Below are 25,288 nucleotides of genomic sequence, written 5' to 3'. Positions count from 1 at the left end.
TCCCCCACCTTCTTAAAAATGGTATAATATGTGAACCTGTCTGAAGTAGAGACTGTTAGCCACCTATCTCAACATTTCTTCATCTTCCTAAGTCACACTATCTCTGATTTTAGCCTGGCACTAATCACCTGGATTAAACACTCCCATTCTCCAAGTCTCCTTTGCAGATGGATATGGTCACACGAGTTGTCAATGAGGTGAAAGTAGAAATGTTGTAACACTTTTGGCAGACTGATTTAAGAGTGCTGGCAAAAAAAAAAAAAAAAAAAAAAAAGAAAGAAAAAAAAGCTGGGAAAATGTCTTGTTTTTTTCTCTTCTCCTTCAATCCTCCATCCTGCTGACCGGAACAGGAATGTGATGGCTGCAACTCCAACAGCTATCCTAGTGCATAAAGAAAAGGAAGGGTCCTAGAGATAGAGGAGTGGGAAATTTTGGGGTGCCTGGGTGGCTCAGTTGGTTAAGTGTCCGACTTTGGCTCAGGTCATGATCTCATTGTTCATGAGTTCAAGCCTCCCATGGGTTCTGTGCTGACAGCTCAGAGCCTGGAGCCTGCTTCTGATTTTTTTGTTGTTGTTGTTGTTAATGTTTATTTATTTTTGACAGAGAGAAAGACAGAGCATGAGTGGGGGAGGGGCAGAAAGAGACAGAGAGGGAGACACAGAATCCGAAACAGGCTCCAGGCTCCGAGCTGTCAGCACAGAGCCTGATGCGGGGCTCAAACTCACAGACTGTGAAATCATGACCTGAGCGGAAGTCGGATGCTCAACCGACTGAGCCACCCAGGCGCCCCTGGGATTAATTTTTCTTAACAAGGCCTGTCCTAATACTTCCAGTCAATATCGACCTCTCCTCCTTCTATGCTCCCATTACTTTTTGTACTTCCATTATAGCACTCAATAATCTTGACTTGTGTATTTTGCTTTCCCCAACAGGCAATAGACTTCTTAAAAATCACAGTACTTGAGAACTGGGATTTAACAACCCTCTTAAACGAGGTTTGAGATTTGAGCAGTGTCCAATGTCTATAGTTCCCCAACCCTGCCATGCACAGCATAGACCACCAAGTCCTTAATGCTACGAAGCCAGTATTTTCCAAAATGTCTTGACACTTAAACTTCCTTTGTATTCCAACTAGCAGTGCACTGATGTATTTGTCCCTTACTCCACTGTTAAGTGGCCTTCTAGAGTAGGCAGTAAGTACTGTTTTCATTCTCTTGGTTACTATCCCTCATTACAGCCCAACCACGTTCAAGGGACAAAGCGGCAGTTCAAGAGATAATGGTTGAAAACAGATGGGGTAACCTTCTCCCCCTAATGATGTGCCTGAAGACAAGGAGTGTCCTCATCTCATCTCCCCATTCCCACAAACTTCGACTCTCCACTGACAAAACCCCCCTGTCTCACCTATAGGCCTAATTATCTCAAAACAAGGGCAAATGCCCTCCCCAAATGACAAACGTTTCTCCTCAACCAAGACCTCAGATTTCCGCTGCCCCTGGATAAGAGTCTCCAGCCCCTGGGGAAGCAGAGAAAAATGGCCAGGTGCACCCAGCTCTCGATTCTGAAGTTAGATATTTCCCGCAAATATCACGAGCACAGGCTTTTCATATCTTTTTGCGAGAGAATGTTTCCTCAGTGGACTGGCTTACTCCCTCAAAAGTAACCAATCTGTTTCACTTTTCAAGTCTCCCGACTTGGCCTCCCTCCGCTTCGGCCTTCCTCCTGCTGTCAACACAGCCGTTTCTCCCGGAGATCGCCCAACGCGCGTGGCCAGGCGGTTAGGGCGGCCAACGGTTTTCTAACGCGAGGGGGGAGCGCGGGAGGAGAGGCGGGAACCCGCCGGACCGAAGGGAGCAGACGCAGGGCGGGGCCAGAGCTAGGAAGGATCGCGAAGGAGCTGGGAGGCCCCGCCCTTTCCGTAGATATCTCTAGAAAACCGCGCAGGAGCCCGAAAACAAAGAGTGCGCACGCGCGGCGGCAGGGCCCGGGCATTTTGCTGCGTCACCAGCCGCCGCCCGGCCTCACCACCCCTCGCTCGCACGCACGCACGTTCATTTTCCGTCCTCGCGCCCCTTTTCCTACACTTTCCTCTTCTCCCCGATCGGAGGAGCCGCTCTCTCCGCGCGGTGCATTCTGGGGACCCAGGTCGAGCCCGCCGCCACCGTCGCCTGAGGGAAGCGAGAAGAGGCCGCGACCGGGAAGAAAACGCCGGAGTCGCCACCGGAGTAGAGTCGATTGCCCAGCAGCTGCCGCCGGAGAGGCCCGCCCACCCGTTCGCCCGTCCCCCCTGCCCCGTTCACGATGTGAGTGCGACACCCCGCCGAAGGAAGGTCGCCCCGGAGGGAGGCCGAGGCCGCGCAGGGGGCTGCCGGGAAGCCCCCCCCCCCCCCAATCCCCCGCTTTCGACCCCCTCGGCTTTCTCCCTTCTGTGGCGGCAGTCGTTCTTTCTTGTGGTGGGAGGTCCAGTATCCTTGTTCCGGTTACCGTTGGCGGGTGGAGGACATTTTTCCTCCAGATGTCCGCTTTCCCCACCTCGGAACGGTTCCTCGCCTTCCCCGCGCCGGAAATCCCACTTTTCCTCCTTTGCCAGTCCCGGTTACTCTAACTCCGTAACTTAGCCTTAGGCCTTACTCTTCTGTGAGTTTTCTGCCGTGCGGGCTTTCTCAAGGCGCGGGGCCTCTTGGATAGCCACTTCGCTTTTGGGGCAGTCTGGTTCTGCCCCTCGGTGATGTTGGGACCAGGCCCTGGGCCAAGTGCACCTGTGGTGGGTGCTACCAGAAGGCTGGCCGTGCTCCCCGCAGAGCACCACGCGGCCTTCCGCCGTGAGCGACAGTACTGCTAGGCAACTGCGGGGAGGTCACACCGTCCCCACAACTTATTTTCCTTTCCGGGGTCGTGATTTCTTGGGTATGGACGTTTCCAGGCCTCCTAACTCCAATCCCTTGAAAGGGGGGAAGCTTGCCAAAACTCACCCTTGTCCATGGCTCGAGGAGTTAGCATTGAGCAGGTCGTTCCGCACGTGTCGAGTGGAAAGATACTTGTGGACGTTTTCAGTGTTCTGCATTAAACTTGAGGCGAGGTTGCATTATCCTATTTTAATTAAGGGTGAAATAGGTATGTAGTTGCCTTTTTGTTGCCTTTAAGAGCTTACATTTATTTACGTTGAGGTGACAAGGATTTTTTTTTTTTTTTAAGAATTTTAGTTTGATGATGGTAAAGAAAAACCTTAGTGATTTTTTTTTTTTTTAAACCTAATAAAATTTTTGGCACTCCCACTTTCAGGGCTTACATTCTTTTCAGGAAAAACTCTGTCTTTCCAGATGTGAGAACTATCGGTTTTATAGGATTTTTTTTTTTTTTTTTTTTTTTTTTGGTACTAACTGCTCCCTGAAAGATACGTACAGAGAGTGATTGAAAGGTAACAAGTTTAATTCCTGTGAAAAGTAACGCACTTCCAAAGGGTTACTTAAAGATACTGATGATGATTCTATTGGGTTAAAGGATACGCTGCTGTTGGTTAATGATGGAGAGCAAGCCTCTGGAACACAGTATTATTGTGTAAAGGGGACATCTAGAATTTTGGAAGGGTTGCCCCTCCCCATTGGTATTCAATATAATATCTTTATGTAAAGTAGCTTTCACTTTTCTTTGGAAAAGCTTTATTCCAAAAAATGTAGCAGGATTGTTAGTCTTAAGGTGCCTTTTATATTTTGAAACTCACTGAGGAAATAAATGCTTAGGTAAGCTGCCAACTGTTAATAGACTAATGTAGCCAAACAAAATACCTTTTCACTAAGAAATATGTTTAAAATTATTTGAAATATACTTTTGGGAGGTCACATGAAATAGTTAAATAGAGACATTAAGTAAATAAATTCAAACCTCAGATGGAAAGTTTAACAGTCAGTATTCCAGAAAGCAGTCTAAATTACAAGAATGCTTTCAACCTGAGTGTTTTGAAGAGACCACATAAATCTCCTTTTTATTTTTATTTTATTTTATTTTTTTTTAACGTTTTTATTTATTTTTCAGACAGAGAGAGACACAGCATGAACGGGGGAGGGGCAGAGAGAGAGGGAAACACAGAATCGGAAGCAGGCTCCAGGCTCTGAGCTATCAGCCCAGAGCCCAACGCGGGGCACGAACCCGCGGACCGCGAGATCGTGACCTGAGCCGAAGTCGGACGCTTAACCGACTGAGCCACCCAGGCGCCCCATAAATCTCCTTTTTAAAATAAATGCCATCTTGCAAATTTAGGAGATCTTGTTGAACTAATTGTATTCAACAAACTTACTGTTTCAAGAGGAGTATTATGAATCTGTTATTTGAGTTAGAAAAACCCTTCAGTGGGTCTTCCAGTCCTGGGAAGAACCTGGCTTATTGATAAGGATCCATTTGTTGATGTTTGATATAAACATTTAAAAAATTTTTTTTTAAGTTTATGTATTTGTTGAAGTAATTTCTACCCCCCAGCTTGGGGCTTGAACTCAACACCCTGAGATCAAGAGTCATTCATTGGCATGTTCTGAACATGATATAAACATTATTTTAGATGTGGAGAGAGACTTTTACGTCTGGATATTTTAAGAGTTTTAAGGTCTTTTTTTTTTTTCTCATTTGAATACTCTTTAGTAGTGATTGTCTAGGTACATTTTTTTCGATCAGGTTTTTAAGGTTTAGTCTAATAGTTTACATAAAAACTCAACCTGATTTTTGAGAAGGCTGAGATTTTAAGACCTCTCTCCTTCAAACTAGGGTGGGGGAGAAGGGAGGTGTGCTAGTTAATTGTTACTGCTTTTTTTTTTTTTTTTTAAGCTATTGTAGTTCTAATTCTTTTTTTTTTTTTTAATGTTTATTTATTTTTGAGACAGAGGGAGACAGAGCATGAATGGGGGAGGGTCAGAGAGAGAGGGAGACACAGAATCGGAAGCAGGCTCCAGGCTCCGAGCCATCAGCCCAGAGCCCGACGCGGGGCTCGATCTCATGGACTGCGAGATCGTGACCTGAGCTGAAGTCGGACGCTCAACCGACTGAGCCACCCAGGCGCCCCTGTAGTTCTAATTCTAATTTGAACTCAGTAACCATAGATAGAAAGTAAAATGTTTTTTTAAAGGAAAGGTTTTTGTTTTTATTTAAGTTTTTTTGTTCTTCTTTTTAGTAATCTCTACACCCAACGTGGGGCTCGAACTCAGGACTCGGATATCAAAGAGTCCCATGCTCCTCCAACAGAGCCAGCCAGGAGTCCCTGTTTTATTCAGTTTTGAGCTATTTGAAGTCATTCTTTCAGTGGTCTTATACTTGAATTAATAAATTGTCCAGAAACATATTGTGACTGTCTCTAACATTGGTTGAAATCTTGAATACTTTGCCATCATTCAACTTTATAGAATTGAGTCCTAAAAACAAAATCATTAGTTTTTCTTTAGCCTCCAACATAAATGGTAATAGTGAGTATATGCTGTATGGTTAATTTCTGTAGTTAAGGAAGAGTAACTGATGATGGTTTTTGTTCAGTGTTGATTTCTTAACCACTGTAACCTAGCAACTGGATTTTCTTTTTTTTTTTTTTTTCTGTGCTTAGTTAGACTTTAACTAGAAAGCAGTAGAAACTGGAAGGGATAAATCAGTGCAGACCAGTATGTACTGTTAATTAAGATTCCCATGTTTAATTGTATTTTCTGTTTTAAATCTTTTTTTTTTTTTTTTTTTTAATTTTTTTTTTTTTAACGTTTATTTATTTTTGAGACAGAGAGAGACAGAGCATGAACGGGGGAGGGACAGAGAGAGAGGGAGACACAGAATCAGAAGCAGGCTCCAGGCTCTGAGCCATCAGCCCAGAGCCCGACGCGGGGCTCGAACTCACGGACCGTGAAATCGTGACCTGAGCTGAAGTCGGACGCTTAACCGACTGAGCCACCCAGGCGCCCCTTCTGTTTTAAAATCTTGAAGCTATTATCATTTTGAGGTCTTAGGTGGTAGTGATTGTCACTTTTCAGGAAAAAATACTTTTGTGATATGAACTATTCAGAATTAGTCTCTAGCCCTTAAATTTTTACAATACTTTATCAGAGTTCTTAAATTGAAGATTGTTGCACCTAGCGTATTTTATTACAGAAATGCAATGTGTGTTGTAGTAAACTTTGTATTATTTACTCTGTAGATTGGCACTGATAGATTTTAAATTGAGGCTGACTTCTCTGCTTCACCAGGACACCTTTGAACTTCTGGTTTTTCAGGAAAATGCCAATTACTTTAATTTTTTTTTTTTTTAACGTTTATTTATTTTTGAGACAGACCGAGCATGAACGGGGGAGGGTCAGAGAGAGAGGGAGACACAGAATCTGAAACAGGCTCCAGGCTCTGAGCGGTCAGCACAGAGCCCGACGTGGGGATCGAACTCACGGACTGCGAGATCATGACCTGAGCCCAAGTTGGACGCTTAACCGACTGAGCCATCCAGGCGCCCCACCAATTACTTTAAATATTACCTTGAGCAGTAGTATGAACTCCTTCATATTGTAGTCCAAAGTCAAAATGTGCTATTAGGGATTTTCTGTGCAGTAGTTAATCTTCACATGTTGTCATACTTTATTGCTATAAAGTGTTTTTTTTGGGCCCTTTCTAACTCAGCATTTTAATTATCTTTGTGTACTGAAAGGATCTAAGTCACAGACAGGTGTTCTTAAAATTTTTAATATGTATTAAGTTCCAGGATCTAGTTTTTCAAATACTAATTCACACAGTGCTAATTAGTATGAGGAACTGTCCCAAATAGGATTGGAACTCAGGATTTCTGACAGAAGCCTTATTTTTTCCACTTTACAAAAAGGGAGGATAATTTTCCAGGTGAAACTTTTAATTTCCAAAGAAATAACTATATCTCTGTAGTTTTGCTAATATCGTCTAAATTGTTTGTTAAACCTGTGTCACTTCTTGACATATGGTTGTGGAGCCCCAAGGCTCTGAAATTTGTGACGGAGGCAGTGAGACATTGACCTTGTTTGAATTTTATTTCTATGAAGAAAAATTGTTGTGTTTGCTTTGAGGATGTTTAAAGTGATGTGTGCACAGAAGTAGGAATGTACGAAGGTTGGAGTTGGATGGAAGAAAGGCACTAAGTTTATTGGGGGAAATCCTGTCTTTAAGAACAGCTTTCTTTCATTTTTTTGTTTTAAATTTTTTAAGTTATATATTTATTTTTATTTAAAAAATTTTTTTTAATGTTCATTTTTTGAGAGAGGGAGACAGAGCATGAGCCTGGGAGGGGCAGAGAGAGAGAGAGAGAGAGAGGGGGGGGGGGGAGAGGGAGACACAGAATCTGAAGCAGGCTCCAGAGAGAGCGAGAGAGAGAGAGAATGAATCTGAAGCAGGCTCCAGGCTCTGAGCTGTCAGCACAGAGCCCACGTGGGGCTCGAACTCAACCATGAGATCATGATCTGAGCCGAAGTCATTTAACTGACTGAGCCACCCAGGTACCCCAAGTTTATTTTTTATTTTGAGAGAGAGAATGCCCAGCGGGCTCCACACTGTTAGCACAGAGCACAACATGGGGTTCAAACTCAAGAACTGTGACATCATGACCTGAGCCAATGTCAATAGTTGGACTGAACCCACTGAGCCACCCCTCACTTTTTTTTTAGAGTAGGAATTACCAAATAAAGGAACTAATATAGAGGTTTCACAAGTGTTCTTGGTTTACCCCTTTTTTGTCTTAGTAGGGTGTGTGTGTGTGTTTATGGTGTTGGCCAAAAGGAATAACAGTTCTGTTTATTAGGTAGCTAGGTCCAAACAACTTAAGTAATTTGCCTAACAGCCTAGTTAGTAGTCTTTCAAAAACTAATCCACAAAAGTTGAAATAAGTAGCTTCTTTTATAATCACCATTTAGTAATGGAATATGTATGTGTTTTGGGCATGTGTACCTTTTTCCCCCCTCAATGTCTATTTTTGAGACAGAGCATGAGCCATCGGGGCAGGGGCAGAAGGAGAGAGGGACAGGGGATTCAAAGCAGGCTTCATGCATTGACAGCAGCGAGCCTGATGTGGGGCTCGAACTTCCAGACCTTGAGATTATGCCTTGAGCTGAAGTCAGATGCTCAACTGATTGAGCCACTCAGGTGCCCCGGCACTGCGTAACTTATACCTTGAAGTCAGATTGGGTACTTCCATTTCAATTTCTGTTTCCCGCTGCTTTTTTTTTGTAGCCCCCCCCCCCTTTATTAAATTATAGCAACCACCAGAAATACAACTGTGCAAAGATGAAGGTTAATGGAGAGGGATGTAGTGCAGTCTACCTTGAAACTGAACCACTTGGTGTCTTGAATGAGATTGAGTATCACTAAATTTTTCTCAAACTTAAAATCTCAGCAGCCCTCTTAAGTTTCTCATGGTGCCCTGATGCACCTTGGCACATAATTTGGAAGCCACAGGAGTAGCATGTGTATTCAGATCACCTTTCCGGAAAGTTTTACGTGGTGGTACAACTGATGTACAGATGATCTGAAAGTATGAGAAGCAGATCTTGGGGTTTCTTTAAGGAAAGAATATGTGTGTAAGAGACTGGTTTTAGACATTTGTAGACAGGGCTTTTGAGGGAGGAAAAACTGCTCAGTCTATGAACCTGGAACTACTTTTTTCCCTTTATATAACAGAATTTCACGTTTCCATATCATTCCTCACTTACTACAAAGTGAAAAAGATTTACCACTGTCTTGATTCCCTTTTGCAAATGATAGACTAGTTTAAGCTAAGTTGAAAACTTAGTTTTAGAAAATCAGTAATTCTGAATTTTATAACATCTTTTTATTGCTGACTTTTTTTCTTGATTTTAATGTTTTCATCTGTAATCTTGATATTTAAAGATACTTAGAGATGTATTAAAAAAAATGAGTGAATCTAGTCTTTAAGAAACTTCCTATTTAATAGAAATGTGTTTATTCCTAAACCTAGAAGATATTTACTTGATTATTAAGCTCTAGTAAAAAGCTAGTTATTTGATTTCTGTTGTTTTATCTTAGAATTCAAAGTGATCTTTTAATTCAGACAAATAATCATGCTCCATTAACAAATTTATAAGGGGAAAAAAAGAATAAACTTGTAAGGAAACTGTCAATAATTAGTTAAGTACAGTTGATCCTTGAATAACACTGGTTTGAATTCTGTGGGTCCACTTAGGTAGATTTTTTTTTACAATAAGTACAGTACTGTAAATGTATTTTTTTTTAAGTTTATTTATTTTGAGAGAGCACATGCAAGGGAGGGGCAGAGAGAGAATCCTAAGCAGGCTCTATGCTGACAGTGCAGGGCTCAATCCCATGAACTGTGAGATCATGACCTGAGCTGAAATCAAGAGTCAGACACTTAACCCATTGAGCCACCCAGATACCCCATAAATATAGATTTTTTATATATATACACACACACACACACACACATATATACACAGACACACGTGTGTGTGTGTGTGTGTGTGTGTGTGTATATATATACACACACACATACACATATATATATTAATGTTTATTTTTGAGAGAGACAGAGTGTGAGCAGGGCAGGGGCAGAGAGAGAGAGGGAGACAAAGAATCTGAAGCAGGCTCCAGGCTCTGAGCTGTCAGCACAGAGCCCAACGTGGGGCTTGAACTCACAGTCCATGAGATCATAACCTGAGCTGAAGTTGGCCACTTAACCAACTGAGCCACCCAGGTGCCCTGTTTTTTTAAAAAAGTTTTTTTAATGTTTATTATTTTTTTTAATGTTGAGAGAGAGAGAGAGATAAGAGCATGAGTGGGGGAGGGGCAGAAAGAGAGGGAGACAGAGAATCTGAAGCAAGCTTCAGGCTCTGAGCTGTCAGCACAGAGCCTGACAGGGGTCAAACCCACGACTGTGAGATCATGACCTGAGTCGAAGTTGGACACTTGACTGAGCCACCCAGGTGCCCCTAATGTTTATTATTTTTGAGAGACAGAGCAAGCAGGGGAGGAGCAGAGAGCGATCTTGTGATTTTTCTTGACATTGTTTTTTCTCTAGCTTCTTTGTAAGAATACAGTGTATAATATATATAACATGCAAAGTATGTGTTACTCGTGAGGGTCTGATCAACAGTAGCTAAGTTTTAGGGGTCATAAGTTCTTGGATTTTCAACTGCTTAGAGGGTCCCTACTCCTGTGTTGTTTTTTAAAGCTCAGCTGTGCTGATAACCAGAAAATGTTATCTTTTTTTGTTTGTTTGCTTGTTTTTGAGAACCTTGTCTTATGATATATTGCCTGTTTACACATTAATAAAGGCCACTAGTAATGGATCCGATCCCTTTACCCCCATATTTCTTAGGAGATTTTTGGACTAAATTTCATCTAACTTGAATTGTAAGCTTTGTCTATTTTGTTCATTGCTCTGTCTCCAGAACAATTCTTAGCCCCATGCTTAATACATATTTATTTATTGAATAACATTCAAACTCTAAATGTATTTTAGCTGTTAGACTTGTCTACATGAGGCCATTTTTTTAAGTTTCAAGGAAGCAGCTCATCTCCTGCACAAGTGGAGGAGGGGCAGAGGAGAGAGAATCCCAAGCAGCCTCTTTCTCTCAGACCCATCCTTCACCATCAAACTCTTCATGTAGCACCCCTACATGAGGTGCTTGATGGTGAGAGTTGAGCATAAAAGGGGTCTTTTACTAGTAGTCCTGTATTCTGCTCTGTCACATTTGAACCAAATTCAACTGTATCTGCTATAGATTAGAAAGTAGATCAGTGGTCAGTAGTTGAAAGATAAAGCTGATGAGAGCTACTTATAAATCAACTATCTGATTTTATATTCTGTTAATTGAGGCTTTGCTGTATTTTGGGAAACCTGGAAAAGAAGTACTACTAAATCAGTATATATTCTCCAAGTACATTTGACTTCTGAGTCCTTTATTTTGGGAATATTTATTTTGGGAATCGTTTATTGGTTATGTTTTGGATACGCTATCTCTCTTAATTGTGGGTAATTGCCATTAGGTTCCCCTTTAACTGATTCTGTCCTACCTCCTCCCCAACAGTTTTTTAAAATAAGTTTATTTAGGGGCGCCTGGGTGGCTCAGTCGGTTAAGCGTCCGACTTCAGCTCAGGTCATGATCTCACGGTCCGTGAGTTCGAGCCCCGCGTCGGGCTCTGGGCTGATGGCTCAGAGCCTGGAGCCTGCTTCCCATTCTGTGTCTCCCTCTCTCTCTGCCCCTCCCCCGTTCATGCTCTGTCTCTCTCTGTCTCAAAAATAAATAAACGTTAAAAAAAAAAAAAAAAAGGGGGCGCCTGGGTGGCTCGGTCGGTTAAGCGTCTGACTTCGGCTCAGGTCATGATCTCACGGTCCGTGAGTTCGAGCCCCGCGTCGGGCTCTGTGCTGACAGCTCAGAGCCTGGAGCCTGTTTCAGATTCTGTGTCTCCCTCTCTCTCTGCTCCTCCCCTGTTCATGCTCTGTCTCTCTCTGTCTCAAAAATAAATAAACGTTAAAAAAAAAAAAAAAAAATTTAAAAAAAAAAAATAAAAATAAAATAAGTTTATTTATTCTGAGGGGCAGGGAGAGAATCCGAAGCAGGCTCTGGGCTGACAGGCACCCACTGTTTGATTGATTTCTTCAACGTTTTTTTTTTGTTTGTTTTTTTGTTTTGTTTTGTTTTTTTATTTATTTTTGGGACAGAGAGAGACAGAGCATGAACGGGGGAGGGGCAGAGAGAGAGGGAAGACACAGAATCAGAAACAGGCTCCAGGCTCCGAGCCATCAGCCCAGAGCCTGACGCGGGGCTCGAACTCACGGACCGCGAGATCGTGACCTGGCTGAAGTCAGACGCTTAACCGACTGCGCCACCCAGGCGCCCCTGTTTGATTGATTTCTTAATGAGACCATTAATTAAAGATAAAACAGATTAAAAATATTTTTGCCTATTGGGGCTCCTGGGTGGCTCAGTTGGTTAAAGGGTACAACTTTGGCTCCAGTCATGATCTCATAGTTCATAAGTTTGAGCCCTACATTGGACTCTCTGCTTTTAGCACAGAGCCAACTTCAGATCCTCTGTCCCCTTCTCTTTGTGTCTCTCCCCTGTGCACACGCCCTTGCGCGTTTTCTCCCAAAAAATAATATATATTTGCCTATTTTATCATAAAGGTTATTGTTAATTAGCATCTTTGTATCACATTTTTCAGTTCCTTAAATACTTTTACAGAAGTAGAACTTTTTTTAAAAAATTGTCGTTATTGCTATTTTCTCCAGTACATTTGTCTGTATGTTTTAACCAATTTTTTTTTTTTTAATGTTTATTTTTGAGAGAGTGCAAGTGGGATAGGGGCAGAGAGAGGAAGAGGATTCCAAGTGGGTTCCGCACTGACAGCAGAGAGCCAGATGTGGGGCTGAAACTGGAACCTTGAGGAATGTCCCATATGTTGGGGAGGAGGTTGGTTTTGTTTTGTTTTAAGTAGGGGATTATTTACATAGCATATGCAGAAGTGAAAAAAGTTTTTACATCCATAGGTATTTACTATTAAGGTGAACTGACAGACTTGGACAGTGGTTACAAGTTTTGTCAATGTTAGTATAAGGCTAGAGATAAATCCAATATAATTAGTTTATGAGCTAGTGTTCAAGCTAAACCTGCTCCTCTTTTGGTTACTAGAAAAAAAGGGATGTGAGTTTCACAGAAGACAAGCAGGATTTCAAAATCAAGCTCTCTTCCAGTTGAGTGAATATATGTGTTTTTTACTGGTTTTTGGTTACATGTAGGGTCCCCTCTTGTATTTTTGATAGTTGAAATCAGCATTACCTAGTAAATGCTAAGCTTTGCAGACCACAAATATCTCTGTCCTACATGCTTGTTTTTATAACTCTTTAAAAATATAAAAACCATTTTTGGCTTCTGTGCCAACCCCTGGTTTAAATGATCATTTAATTTTGTTATTTGGAAAATGATTGTATTAGCTTGCATAACAAAGTACCAGAAATGGGATGACTGGGCCTCTTCTCCTGCGTCTTCACAAGCTCTTTCTTCTGTGTCCTAATCTTTTGTAAGGACACCAGTCATGTTAAATTTATGGCCCACCTTAAGATTTCATTTTAAAGATTCTCTTTCCAAACCTATTACTCACATTCTGAAGTCTTAATGTGAATTTGAGGAAAAGAAAAAGATCTCTGGTTCCAGTGTCCTCAATATGAACAAATTAAAGAGTAGTGTACTACTTGGCTTTTTATACAGCCATTGTAATAACCATGTCACCATTAGTGTGCTTGTCTAGAGTTTATTGAAATACTATTTGTAAAATGTTTTGGGAAAAGAATCCTCCTGTTAACTAAGTGTAACACAATTTCGAAGTTAGACTTGGTTACACTTAAAAAGAAACTAGTCCCTGCTAGAATCATTTAATAACTTTTTTTACATGAAATTTATTGTCATTGGTTTCCATACAACACCCAGTGCTCATCCCAAAAGGTGCCCTCCTCAATACCCATCACCCACCCTCCCCTCCCTCCCACCCCCCATCAACCCTCAGTTCTCAGTTTTTTAAGAGTCTCTTAGGCTTTGGCTCTCTCCCTCTCTAACCTCTTTTTTTTTTTTTTTTTTCTTCCACTCCCCCATGGACTTCTGTTAAGTTTCTCAGGATCCACATATGAGTGAAAACATATGGTATCTGTCTTTCTCTGTATGACTTATTTCACTTCCAGTTCCATCCATGTTGCTACAAAAGGCCATATTTCATTCTTTCTCATTGCCACATAGTATTCCATTGTGTATGTAAACCACAATTTCTTTATCCATTCATCAGTTGATGGACATTTAGGCTCTTTCCATAATTTGGCTATTGTTGAGAGTGCTGCTGTAAACATTGGGGTACAAGTGCCCCTATGCATCAGTACTCCTGTATCCCTTGGGTAAATTCCTAGCAGTGCTACTGCTGGGTCATAGGGAAGGTCTAACTTTTTTTTTTTTTTTTTTAAGTATAATGAAGAGGGGTGCCTGGGTGGCTCAGTTGGTTAAGTGTCTGACTTTGGCTCAGGTCATGATCTCATGTTTCGTGAGTTCGAGCCCCACATTGGACTCTGCTGACAGCTCATAGCCTGGAGTCTGCTTCAGATTCTGTGTCTCCTTCTGTCTGCCTCTCCCCCAATCATGTTTTGTCTCTCTGTCTCAAAAAATGAATAAACCTTTAAAAAAAAAAAAAAAGCATGGGGCGCCTGGGTGGCTCAGTCGGTTAGGCGGCCGACTTCAGCTCAGGTCATGATCTCGCGGTCCGTGAGTTCAAGCCCCGCGTCGGGCTCTGTGCTGACTGCTCAGAGCCTGGAGCCTGTTTCAGATTCTGTGTCTCCCTCTCTCTGATCCTCCCCCGTTCATGCTCTGTCTGTCTCTGTCTCAAAAATAAATAAACATTAAAAAATAAAAAATAAAAAAAAAGCATAATGAATATAATCCCCATCTACCTGTCATCCAGATTAAATGCTTAGTAGGCCTTTGCCACATTGCTTTATTTATCCTCTTTTCCTTTTCCTGGAGTCTTTTTTTTTCTTCTTTTCAAGTTTATTTTTGAGACAGCACGAGAGACAGTGTTTGCAGGGGAGGGGCGAAAAGAGGAGGAGACTGAGAATCCCAAGTAGCCTCCACACTGCCAGTATGGAGCCAGACACGGATCCCATGACAGCGTGAGATCATTACCTGAGATCATGACACTTCATCGACTGAGCCATGCAGACATCCCTCCTGAAGTCTTTTAAAGCAAACCCCATATACTTAAGTTTTCATCTTGAATGGACTCTCCCCCCCCCACCCCCGTAAAAACAATGCCTTTCATGCCTAAAAAAACTAACAATGATTTTCATATTCTCTAATATCTAATGCCCTGTCTGTATTTAGGTGGTCACAGTTTCAGTAATCTCTTTTTATGTTTAGGTCGGGTGGGGGGGGGGGGGTTGCAGACCAGGTGCATAAATTGGATATGTTTTGTTTAATGTTAGTTTATTTTTGAGAGAGTGAGTGCAGCTTGGGGAGGGGCAGAGAGAGAATCCCAAGTAAGCCCCTCGCTGTCAGCGCAGAGCCCGATTTGGGGCTCCATCTCATGAACTGTGAGATCATGCATGACCTGAGCTGAAATCAAGAATCATGCTTAACTGACTGAAAAACTACTCAGGTGTCCCTCTACGTGTTTGATAACTCTTCGGTTTCTTTTAATCTAGAGCAGTCCCTTCTCTTCTTTATAGCATTGATTTAACAGTATTCTGGATTTCTCCCTTCCTCATTGTATCATTAAAAAAAATTTTTTTGGGGGCGCCTGGGTGGCTCAGTCGGTTGAGCGTCCGACTTCAGCTCAGGTCACGATCTCGCGGTCCGTGGGTTCGAGCCCCGCGTCGGGCTCTGGGCTGATGGCTCAGAGCCTGGAGCCTGCTTCCGATTCTGTATCTCCCTCTCTCTCTGCCCCTCCCCCGTTCATGCTCTGTCTCTCTCTGTCTCAAAAATAAATAAACGTTTAAAAAAAAAAATTAAAAAAAAATTTTTTTTTTCTCTTCTTATAGACTGGAATTAAGTTTTCTATGGAGTATATCATGTTGCATCAGATTAGGAGGTTGTAGGTCTGGTTGTCCCACTTTTAGTGATGCTGAATTCTTTATTAACTATTAATTGTAAATTCTTTATTAACTATTAATCTAATCTTTAAAAAAATTTTTTAATGTTTTTACTTTTTGAGACAGAGCATGTGTGGGGGAGGGGCAGAGAGAGGGAGACACAGAATCTAAAGCAGGCTCCAGGCTCTGAGCTGTCAACACAGAGCCTGACGTGACGTGGGGCTTGAACTCAACGTGAGATCATGACCTGAACTGAAGTCAGACGCTCAACCATCTGAGCCACCAAGTGCCCCTAATCTAATCATTTTAATGGTTTCATCCATTGATCATTGCCAAGTCAGTTTAAAGGTTGCAAAATGGTGACACATGCCCCCCCCCCACAATTGTATTCCATTCCAAAGCTGAAATTCTATAAAGAAGTTTCCTTCTATGAATTGATCTATCTATCCAGTTACCATAAATAAAGTTTCATAAAGAGAAAGAAGGAAAAATGCCTAATTCTTTTTCTGTTAACAGCCAATTTGTAGAGAATTGGATCTGTAGCATCTTCTGGTAACCTAGAATTCTCATTGGCCAATGCAGGGAGACCCTTACTATTGCCTCTGGTTCTGACCTCATAGTTTTGTTTTGCTCTCCCCCACCCCCCAAGAGCCCGCAAGCGAGTTGGGGAGGGGCAGAGAGAGAAACCTAAACACGCTCCGTGCTGTCAGCGTGGAGCCCAATTCAGGGCTCAATCCCATGAACTATGAGGTCATGACCTGAGCCAAAATCAAGAATTGGATGCTCTGCTAACTGAACCACCCAGGTGCCCCATAACTGACCTCATAGCTTTTAATAGCTTCGTTTGCCCAAGATGTCCCAACCTCATCCTATCTTATGCCTGAGGTCAGTCATTTCTGTATAGGAAATCTGTTTCCTTTAGTTGGAAATAGTATTTTGGCACTGTGGTGTTCATTGCTCTGGATGATTTTCATTAGCGCTTTTTAAACATACTGTATGGTCACTTCAGTTTGAAAATCTGAACTTAGGGATGCTTGGCTGGCTCAATTGGTAGAGTGTGCCTGCAACTCTTGATCTCGGGTTGTAAATTTGAGTCCCATGTTGGATGTAGAGATTATTTAATAAAATCTGTGAACCTAGTCATTTAAAATTTTATCTATTAAGTTAGCAAATATTGTCAGTTAAAGACAGCATGTTGGGGCGCCTGGGTGGCTCAGTTGGTTGAGTGTCTGACTTCAGCTCATGTCATGATCTCATGGTTCATGAGTTCGAGCCCCACATAGGGCTCTCTGCTGTCCTTGCAGAGACTGTTTCAGAACTCTGTCCCTCTCTCTCTCTGCCCCTCTCCTGCTCACACTCAAATACGTATTTTTTTTAAATGTTAATCACAGACCACTGTTTTGGAAAGAAAATGAGTTGCTAATGTGTGGTCTATTGTCACCTATTCATAAAACTCTCAATTTGTTAGCCATATTAACATAATACTAGAAGTTGTGATTCCTTAGTCCAACAGAAGTTTGGTTAGACTTTTCTTCTAAGGCATGTAAAAATCTGGTTTTTGTTTTTAATCTGTTGATAGATGCCTAAAGAAATAGCTTTACTCTTGCTGATTTGCTGGTATTTTTGGACTTTGAAAACTTCCATCCGTAATGACTATAACCCACTTCAGATCTGATATCAATATCCCAAAGTGGAATGTGACTAGTCAGATTTAACAGTTGTGTAAAAATGTTGGTGAGCAGTTGGTTGCAACTTTTTATTTATTGGAGGGACTTTAAACTGCTACTCCTTAGGGTTGGGAATTTCAGCATTTGGAAACAAAACAGTTCCTTTCATTTGAGTTGATTTATGAGTAGTGTCTGAACATAACGATGATTAATAGTTTTTAACTTGTATCTTAGGTTTATAGAACAGTTCAAAAAAATACAAAGAATTCTGGTATAGCCAAATACTTCAGTTTTTAGATTATCAAAGCAGAACATGCTTGCTTTAAGAAAATAAGTGAAACCATTGAGAATTATGTGGTTCTGCTTCCTTGCCCTCATTGTCTTTCTGGTTCATTCTGTACAGGCAAATGTAGTTGGGGTCTGTGTGTGAATTCTAGGAATTTTTACACATATAAAGATATTTGTCTAAAGATTACAAAGAACAACTTTATTTTTTTTTTTTTTAAGTTTTATTTATTTTGAGACCGCGAACACGAGTGGGGAAGGGGGGGCCAGGGGGAGAGAGAGAGAGAGAATTCCAAGTGGGCTCTGTACTGTCAGCACAGTACGCTGACATGGGGCTGAAATTCATGAACTGTGAGATCATGACCTGAACCAAAACTAAGAGTTGGGACGCCTAACCGACTGAGCCACCCAAGTGCCCCATACGAAGAACAATTTTAAAGAAAAGTATTTACCACATACAGTCTTTATCTCCTATTAATCAACTATATTTGACTGCATTTGCTTCTAGCAGTTTTTTAAGCCTATTCTAAAACATAATTTTAATGGATGGATAGAGTTCTAAGCAGCTGACACCATGAAGAGGACCAGGTACATTGCAGGAGACAGCAGAAGAATAATGAGGAAGCAAATACTCCAGGCTTCTTCTAGTATAGTATATATCCAATACATTTGTAGATAGAGTAGAAGATGAGGCTGTAAAGAAGCTTAATTCTTAAGTATCATTATTTAGAATCATTAAAGTTGGTTAAGAAAATTTGTTCCTCAAAAAAATGGTTGTTTGGTATAGTCAGAAATAAGCTACAGAAGAGAACTTTCTGGAGACAAACACTATCAGTTTTACCCACCCAGCCACTGCCATGCAAGCTCCTGGCATTGTAACATTGTAAGTAAAAATGTTGAATACATATTTCAATATTTCAATTGACGGTGGATCAGTTCAGTTCTGTCTGATTTTTAACGTTTATTTTTGAGACAGAGACAGAGCATGAACGGGGGAGGGGCAGAGAGAGGGAGACACAGAATCTGAAACAGGCTCCAGGCTCTGAGCTGTCAGCACAGAGCCCGACGCGGGGCTCGAACTCACGGACCGCGAGATCATGACCTGAGCTGAAGTCAGCCGCTTAACCGACTGAGCCACCCAGGCGCCCCAGTTCTGTCTGATTTTTTAATTCTGTGACATTGACATTGAGTAGCCAGGCTCTAAAGGAGTAGCACATAAATTTTGACAGGGCTACCTAATGGTTAGCCCTATTGAGCATTGATTCATTTTTTAATTCCTTCATATTCTGAAATTAGTTATAGTTGTGTTTTAACTTGGAATGCACTTGTTAAGAGTAAAGATGTAGGTGTTTTTTAAGTTTATTTATTTATTTTGAGAAAGAGCATGATCCCCTGTGAAAGTGGGAGAGGGGCAGAGAGGGAGAAAGAATCCCCAGGCAGCTCCACACTGTCAGTGCAGAGCCTGATGTGGGACTCCAACTTAGGTACCATGAGATCATGACCTGAACTGAAGTCAGATGTTTAACCTACTGAGCCACTCACTTGCCCCTAAGGATGTAGTTTCTGTTTGAAATTATAATAAGCTGTTTCCAAATAATCCGTCTTCTAATGGGAAAGAGAAATGTTACTTATATACCAAAATTTTGGAGGTTATGTAAATACTCAATGAATTCCAGCTTAACTTTGTCTAATTTTATCTCTTTGTAGGCAGCCTGCTTCTGCAAAATGGTACGATCGAAGGGACTACGTCTTCATTGAATTTTGTGTTGAAGACAGTAAAGATGTTAATGTAAATTTTGAAAAATCCAAACTTACATTCAGGTAAATTACCATTTTACATCATTGGGTAAGAAGCTTATTTCAGACAACCAAGTAACTTTGGCTTGCTTGTTTTGTTTTCACTGAAGTTATTACTAATCTTTATCTCTTTGAAGAGGTTCATTTTTTTTTCTTTTTTTTTTTTTACACAGTTGTCTTGGAGGAAGCGATAATTTTAAACATTTAAATGAAATTGATCTTTTTCACTGTATTGATCCAAATGTAAGTAGTCTTAAGGCTTTAATTCCAGTTTAAATCATGAAGAAATGGACATAACATCAAGTACTCTTTTTAGCAGTAACCAGTAATTGTTTTTCTTAACAGTTCAGAGGCTATCTAGAGATTTATATTTTCGCAATATTTCCCCTTTGAATTACTTTTCTGCAGCCCCCTTTTGTTCTTGCTGTCACTGTTCTTTAGGCTTGTCTTAGTCTAGCCTTTTAGAATTTTTAAACTATTCTGTGAATGTACCATATTTAGTCAAAAAATTTTTTTTACTTGATTTTTTTTTAAGGCTTTATTTTATTCACCGTGTGCAGGGAGGGAAAATTTTTTTGCAATTTGGATAGCTAATGAAATGTTTAGTAAGCTAGGGGATGTTTCTTTGCCTTTAGAGAAAATGTAGAGAAAAAAATTAGAGTTGAGGAATGACAAGCTACTTTTCTATTCTGTATGATACTGGAGAGATAAGTGGTGTGATAGTGCTTTTGTTTTTGTTTTTAGGATTCCAAGCATAAAAGAACGGACAGGTCAATTTTATGTTGTTTACGAAAAGGCGAATCTGGCCAGTCATGGCCAAGGTTAACAAAAGAAAGGGCAAAGGTATGTTTCTTTTCTTGGGGGAGTTTAACATTTTTAAGTAATAAAAGACACATTTGTTTTCCATGAGGAATATTATGTTTTTATTTCATAGTTAAGTGTTATTAAAGTCTTGTGTTCTTATAGGTTTTTTTCCTTGGTTTTTTTTAGTTTTAACTTAAAACCAAGTATGGTCAGAAGAAGATCAGTCACTAGATGCAGAACTTTTGCTGAATTCAAGAGGCAGATTTTGCCTAGAATCTAAAAGTTACATATCACAGAGGAGCATACTTGGTGCTACAAAAAAAAGTCCATTGTGCCTGAGAATAGTTCCTACCAATGAGTTTTGTTTTTGTTTCTAGCGGTTAGGATTGTTTAACAATTGTGAAAGAAGCTTCGTGAAACTATCTTTGCTAGTACTGCATTTGACTTTTGATTTTGCTAGTCTGTTCTTTTTTGTGTGTGTGTTAATTCCATGCCTCACTAATACGAACCCACAGTTCAAGCAATGAAGTCTTAAGGTACATACCAATAAGTGTAAGTTAAGCTAATCATAGGGTGATGTTTGTATTGATCTGTAGCTTAACTGGCTTAGTGTGGACTTCAATAATTGGAAAGACTGGGAGGATGATTCAGATGAAGACATGTCTAATTTTGATCGTTTCTCTGAGGTAAGTTCTTGTAAATGGCATTTTCCACCTCCCTCTCTGTACATTTCTGTGTGAATTTAATTTGGTTTTAAAGCACCTAGTGGTATTTTAAGACCTGCATTATTTTACTTTCAAGGTCATTCTGCAGCAAAACCAAGTAAGATCTTAAAAATGGTCATTTAATCCTGAAGCTTAACATAGTATAATTTTTTTTAAAAATTAGTGGTAAGTTCTAAAGTTGATGTATAAAGACAAAAAATAAACTATACAATTCATGCAATATAGCTAGTTTCTATTCTAAACTGATTTTTTTAGGAGCGTGGATTGGTTTGCATTTTGGAGCCATGTAATATGAATATAAACCTTTAAACACAAAAATGGTAGTGAGATGTGCATGATAAGTGGTGTGTAAAGATGTTTTAGTTAGCAAAATCAAGGAAAGAATTTAAATACATATTGCCAAAGGCTAAAGGGGCAAAATCATTGATTTCCCTTTGGATAGAATAAACCTTGTGAAGTCAGGTTTTAATTGACTAGATTTTGTTATGTTTCTTTGAAAACTAAGAGCTAAAATAGTAAATATCTAGTGCCATGTTTGCAACTACTTAACATCTTACATGGTTCTGGCACCTTGATTTCAAATTAAAGAGGAAAAAGAAGATGGGGCAATTCTTTTCAGCTGTGCTATTCCCATTTCTTACCTGTAGTAATTGGTGCCGCCATTTCGCCCAGCTGTGCATGTCACAGCTTAACACTATTCTTTTACTGCCTGTATCCAGTATAACATTAGCGGCCATCTTTTTTTGGTTTTTTTTTTTTTAACCTCCTTAATAGCTCTTGAATGTATTTAGTTCATCCTATTTCTATTGCCATTGTATCTTCAACACCTAATATTGTATTTGGCACATTTTGAGCATTTTTCTTGCTCAAAGAAACTTAACCAAAGTGTTCAACAGTGCTATCAGACGTAGGGAGACTCTTTAATAGTTACTCATATTATTTAAGACTAGATTGCCCAGAACTTTTACACTGAGCAATTTGGTGATTAGGGATCTTTCAAAGGCCCCTTTTAACTGTAAAGTGCAGGTGAGCATAGATTTTAGAAGTTTTAAATTTTGTGTATAAAGTTGTATATGGTTATTGAATTTTTTAATTTTAGGAGATTTATAGAAAAGTTGTAGCTTGGGAAGATAAGTCCCTCCCCATCTGTTAATAGTTTAGTTTTGGGTTATATGTACTTTTTTAAATAATACATTGCTTACTTTATGATCAGAAACAACTAAATAGGAAATTAGTACTTCATGTAAGTATGTTGTTATTAGTCCCAATGTTTTGTATGTCTACAAGAGTACTTACATGTATGCAAGTGTATTTTCTCCATAATAATATGTGTCTTTTATTTCAAGAATCATATTTCTTTTCTGTTTTTAACTTTTATTGCTGTTTAGTCTTTGGTTCAGTGTTCAGGTCTTTTATACAACCTAATCATCCTGAAGGACTTTATTTTAAATCATTTATTGGTTCTTCACAATATTTAAAACTGTAGTGAGAATACCATAATACACATGCCACTTAGCTTAAGATACAAAGCTTTAGAACTACAAATGAATCCCATTCTTTTCCTTAGGCACCAGAGGTAAGCACTATTTAGGATTTCGGTGTTTAATTTCTATATCATACATAAATAACTTGCTGGATAAGTTTTAATAATTTCACTTTTCTTCAGTGAGAACTTAGTCTTAACTTCCCTACAAGTTGTCAGGATTTTATAATTTACTTTTTCCGGAAAGGAAGGTACTTAACATTTGTTTTGCTTTTTTTATTGGTGGAAATCTATGACAGACTTAAGGTTTATTCTGGAGCTTGCAACCTAATAATTAGGGCTTAATTTAACATCATTTTTAAAACTAATTTTTACACTTCAAATAGATGATGAACAACATGGGTGGTGATGAGGATGTAGATTTACCAGAAGTAGATGGAGCAGATGATGTAAGTCTATAAATTCTTTTCTCTGTTTACTTAAATAGTAAGAAACAATGTATTTATAGGTTGTTTTATATAGATTTAGGATTGCTTTTTTGCCACTTCTTGTTGGGTTGGTTTTTTTCCCCCTCTCTCAGAAATACAGGAAAAAGCAGATTTTAAAATGTGCTAATTTTTGAAGGATAGGTACCTACCAGGAAACTGGTGTCCCATGGGCCATTCTTAAGGGACCAGATTTTCAAGAGAATCATTGCATCGTATACCTTATTCAATTAAGAATTAATTTAGGGATTATTTTGACAGAGTTAAACAGGTTTTGCAGCAGAACTGGTCAGAAACTAGAGTAAATAGATGGACATTGTGAATCTATAAGAAGGATAAACTGGATCACTCTTCTCAACATTCCGCTCTGGCATCCTGCTAACATCTTCAAGAAAGTTGTTGAGTATAGTTTGAAAAATGTTTAGACAATTCAGCAGCTAGGGTTGGAGTTCTTTGTCTTCTATCAGTCCAGTGGTCTTCGCAGTGAGCTGTTTCCCTGTTACACTGAATGCTAAGAGAGAAGTGAAATCCATTTTATACTAAAATTCAGTCTACCCGACAGGAAGGGATTTAAAGGGTGAGCACCAATTCCCACCAAAAGGCACACATCTTACAGGAAGATAGATCCTCAGCTGTACATCTGTTCATCTTCAGTGAATCTATTCTTAAGTCCAGTGATTAAATTCATAAGCTTGATATAACCACATATTTTTGCTACTTTAGTAAAAGTACAGTGCTTCAGCTTTTTAAGGCAAACTGTTCAGTTAGCAGAGGAATGTTTCATCAACTTGGTAACTTTCAAAATTCTTCTTCTGCAGGATTCACAAGACAGTGATGATGAAAGTAAGTATCTTTGTAAAAAGTATGTTTTACAGTGATATTTCACATCAAAGACAAAACTCTGAAAATGGAGACATTAACTTCTTTATAATTCTTGAGAGAAAAATTATTTTTTCATGGCCTATAATAGCCAAAGCAGAAATTTGAATGCTTTGAGATTTACATTTAGAAAAGGCAAAAAATAATAAAACGACAATTCCCTAGGAAAGTATTAACTCTGTTGTTGACTGCTTTTTTTTTTTTTTTTTTTTAATAAGACTTTGAAGTTGATTGTTCCCTTGTACTTCATACTAATCTTTTTTAAAATCTTTCAGAAATGCCAGATCTGGAGTAAGGAATGTTGTCATCACCGGATTTTGAGAAAGAAAAATAACTTCTCTGCAAGATTTCATAATTGAGAGAATTCCTGAGTTGATAGCTCTAAAGGCAGATGCTGTATTTGCCTCCTTTAACCCATTTTTCAACCTGTTTGTTTTTTTAAGGCTTCACTAAGGGTTGATATGTACCATTGTATGGGGCAGTTTTAAGTCAGCTAAGGCAATAACCTTATGCATGAACTTTTCCCAGACTTCCATGATGCTGTTGAGGTCCTAGACAATTGATACAGCAGTTGTGATAAATAAAAACATTTCACCTCAGTCTCCTTTACTTCATAACATAGATACTGACATGATAGGAAACTCTTGGCTTAGAAGAAAGAACTAAATTTTAGATTTTAGAACATGGACTCAAAAGTGGCTGATGAAACAAATTGGTTGATACCTTAAACTGGTAACTTGTTGTTCTTCTGGTATATCCTCCAGGATTATTCCACTAAAGTTTTATTTTTCAAAAAATTTACTTCACATTATTGTAAGTGATCACTTGTCAGTGTTCCAGATGTATCTTAGCTAAAACTAGTGAATGCCCTAACTTAGATGGTTTTGAAGCCTGTACATTTGGTATTGTTTGACCCTTAAACTTTTACATCTCTTAGCATGGAGGACGAAGAAAGGCTGTACATTGTTGCTTGAGAGTCTGTACATTTAGACCAAATTGTATTTGCACTGTCAGTATGGCAAATGAGTGAAAAAAATGTTAATACACTATTGGATTTTTTATTTCTTTTTTTGATTCAGCTTGTCCCAGGCTGAAAACCTCAATTTATGTTCATGACAGTGGGGATTTTTTTTTTTAATGTCTACCTACATTCTTTCTAATAAACTGTTGGAAGACTTTTTGGCTGTCCTTTTAAGTGTCTGGTTTACTGTAATTTCATGTATTACCATTTACTGGAATGGAGTTTTTATTTGAGGAAGAATTGGGAATATTCCTCTGTTTGGAAAAAAAGAGGCTTGCTGTAATGTCACAGGAAACCTTTTAAAAGTGGATCTGTAATAGCAAATTGTAGATGCACTTTGCAGCAGTTGGAAAAGAAAGTGTTGTGATTTGATTGAAATAAAACTAAATGTGTTGTCCTCCTGTAAATCTTTGAGCTTCTGCATTTGGCAGTTTTTATTCCCTCTAACTTCTGTGTATTTGTCATAGCATAGAAATGCTTCCTATATCAGTACTTTATGTCTTATATTAAGGACCTGTGTTACAGGAAGTTTTAAGTGCTGGGGTTACAAAGACAATCCTTCAGGTAC

The 25,288-nt window shown here is 39.6% G+C and overlaps 1 protein-coding gene across 1 annotated transcript; it reads left to right on the top strand.

Moving 5' to 3' along the window:
• The first annotated feature begins 1,957 nt into the window (after window positions 1–1,957).
• Window positions 1,958–25,127, top strand: PTGES3 (prostaglandin E synthase 3). Its single transcript, XM_042946906.1, has 8 exons — window positions 1,958–2,303; window positions 19,234–19,347; window positions 19,497–19,566; window positions 20,068–20,166; window positions 20,724–20,813; window positions 22,722–22,784; window positions 23,639–23,663; window positions 23,975–25,127. Coding segments are annotated over exons 1-8 (483 nt in total). The 5' UTR covers window positions 1,958–2,301; the 3' UTR covers window positions 23,995–25,127.
• Window positions 25,128–25,288: the final 161 nt, after the last annotated feature.

The sequence above is a fragment of the Panthera leo genome, chromosome B4, assembly GCF_018350215.1.
Source record: "Panthera leo isolate Ple1 chromosome B4, P.leo_Ple1_pat1.1, whole genome shotgun sequence".
NCBI lineage: Eukaryota > Metazoa > Chordata > Mammalia > Carnivora > Felidae > Panthera > Panthera leo.
The sequence above is the reverse complement of the archived record's forward strand: the minus strand, read 5'-3'. Positions and strand labels throughout refer to the sequence as shown.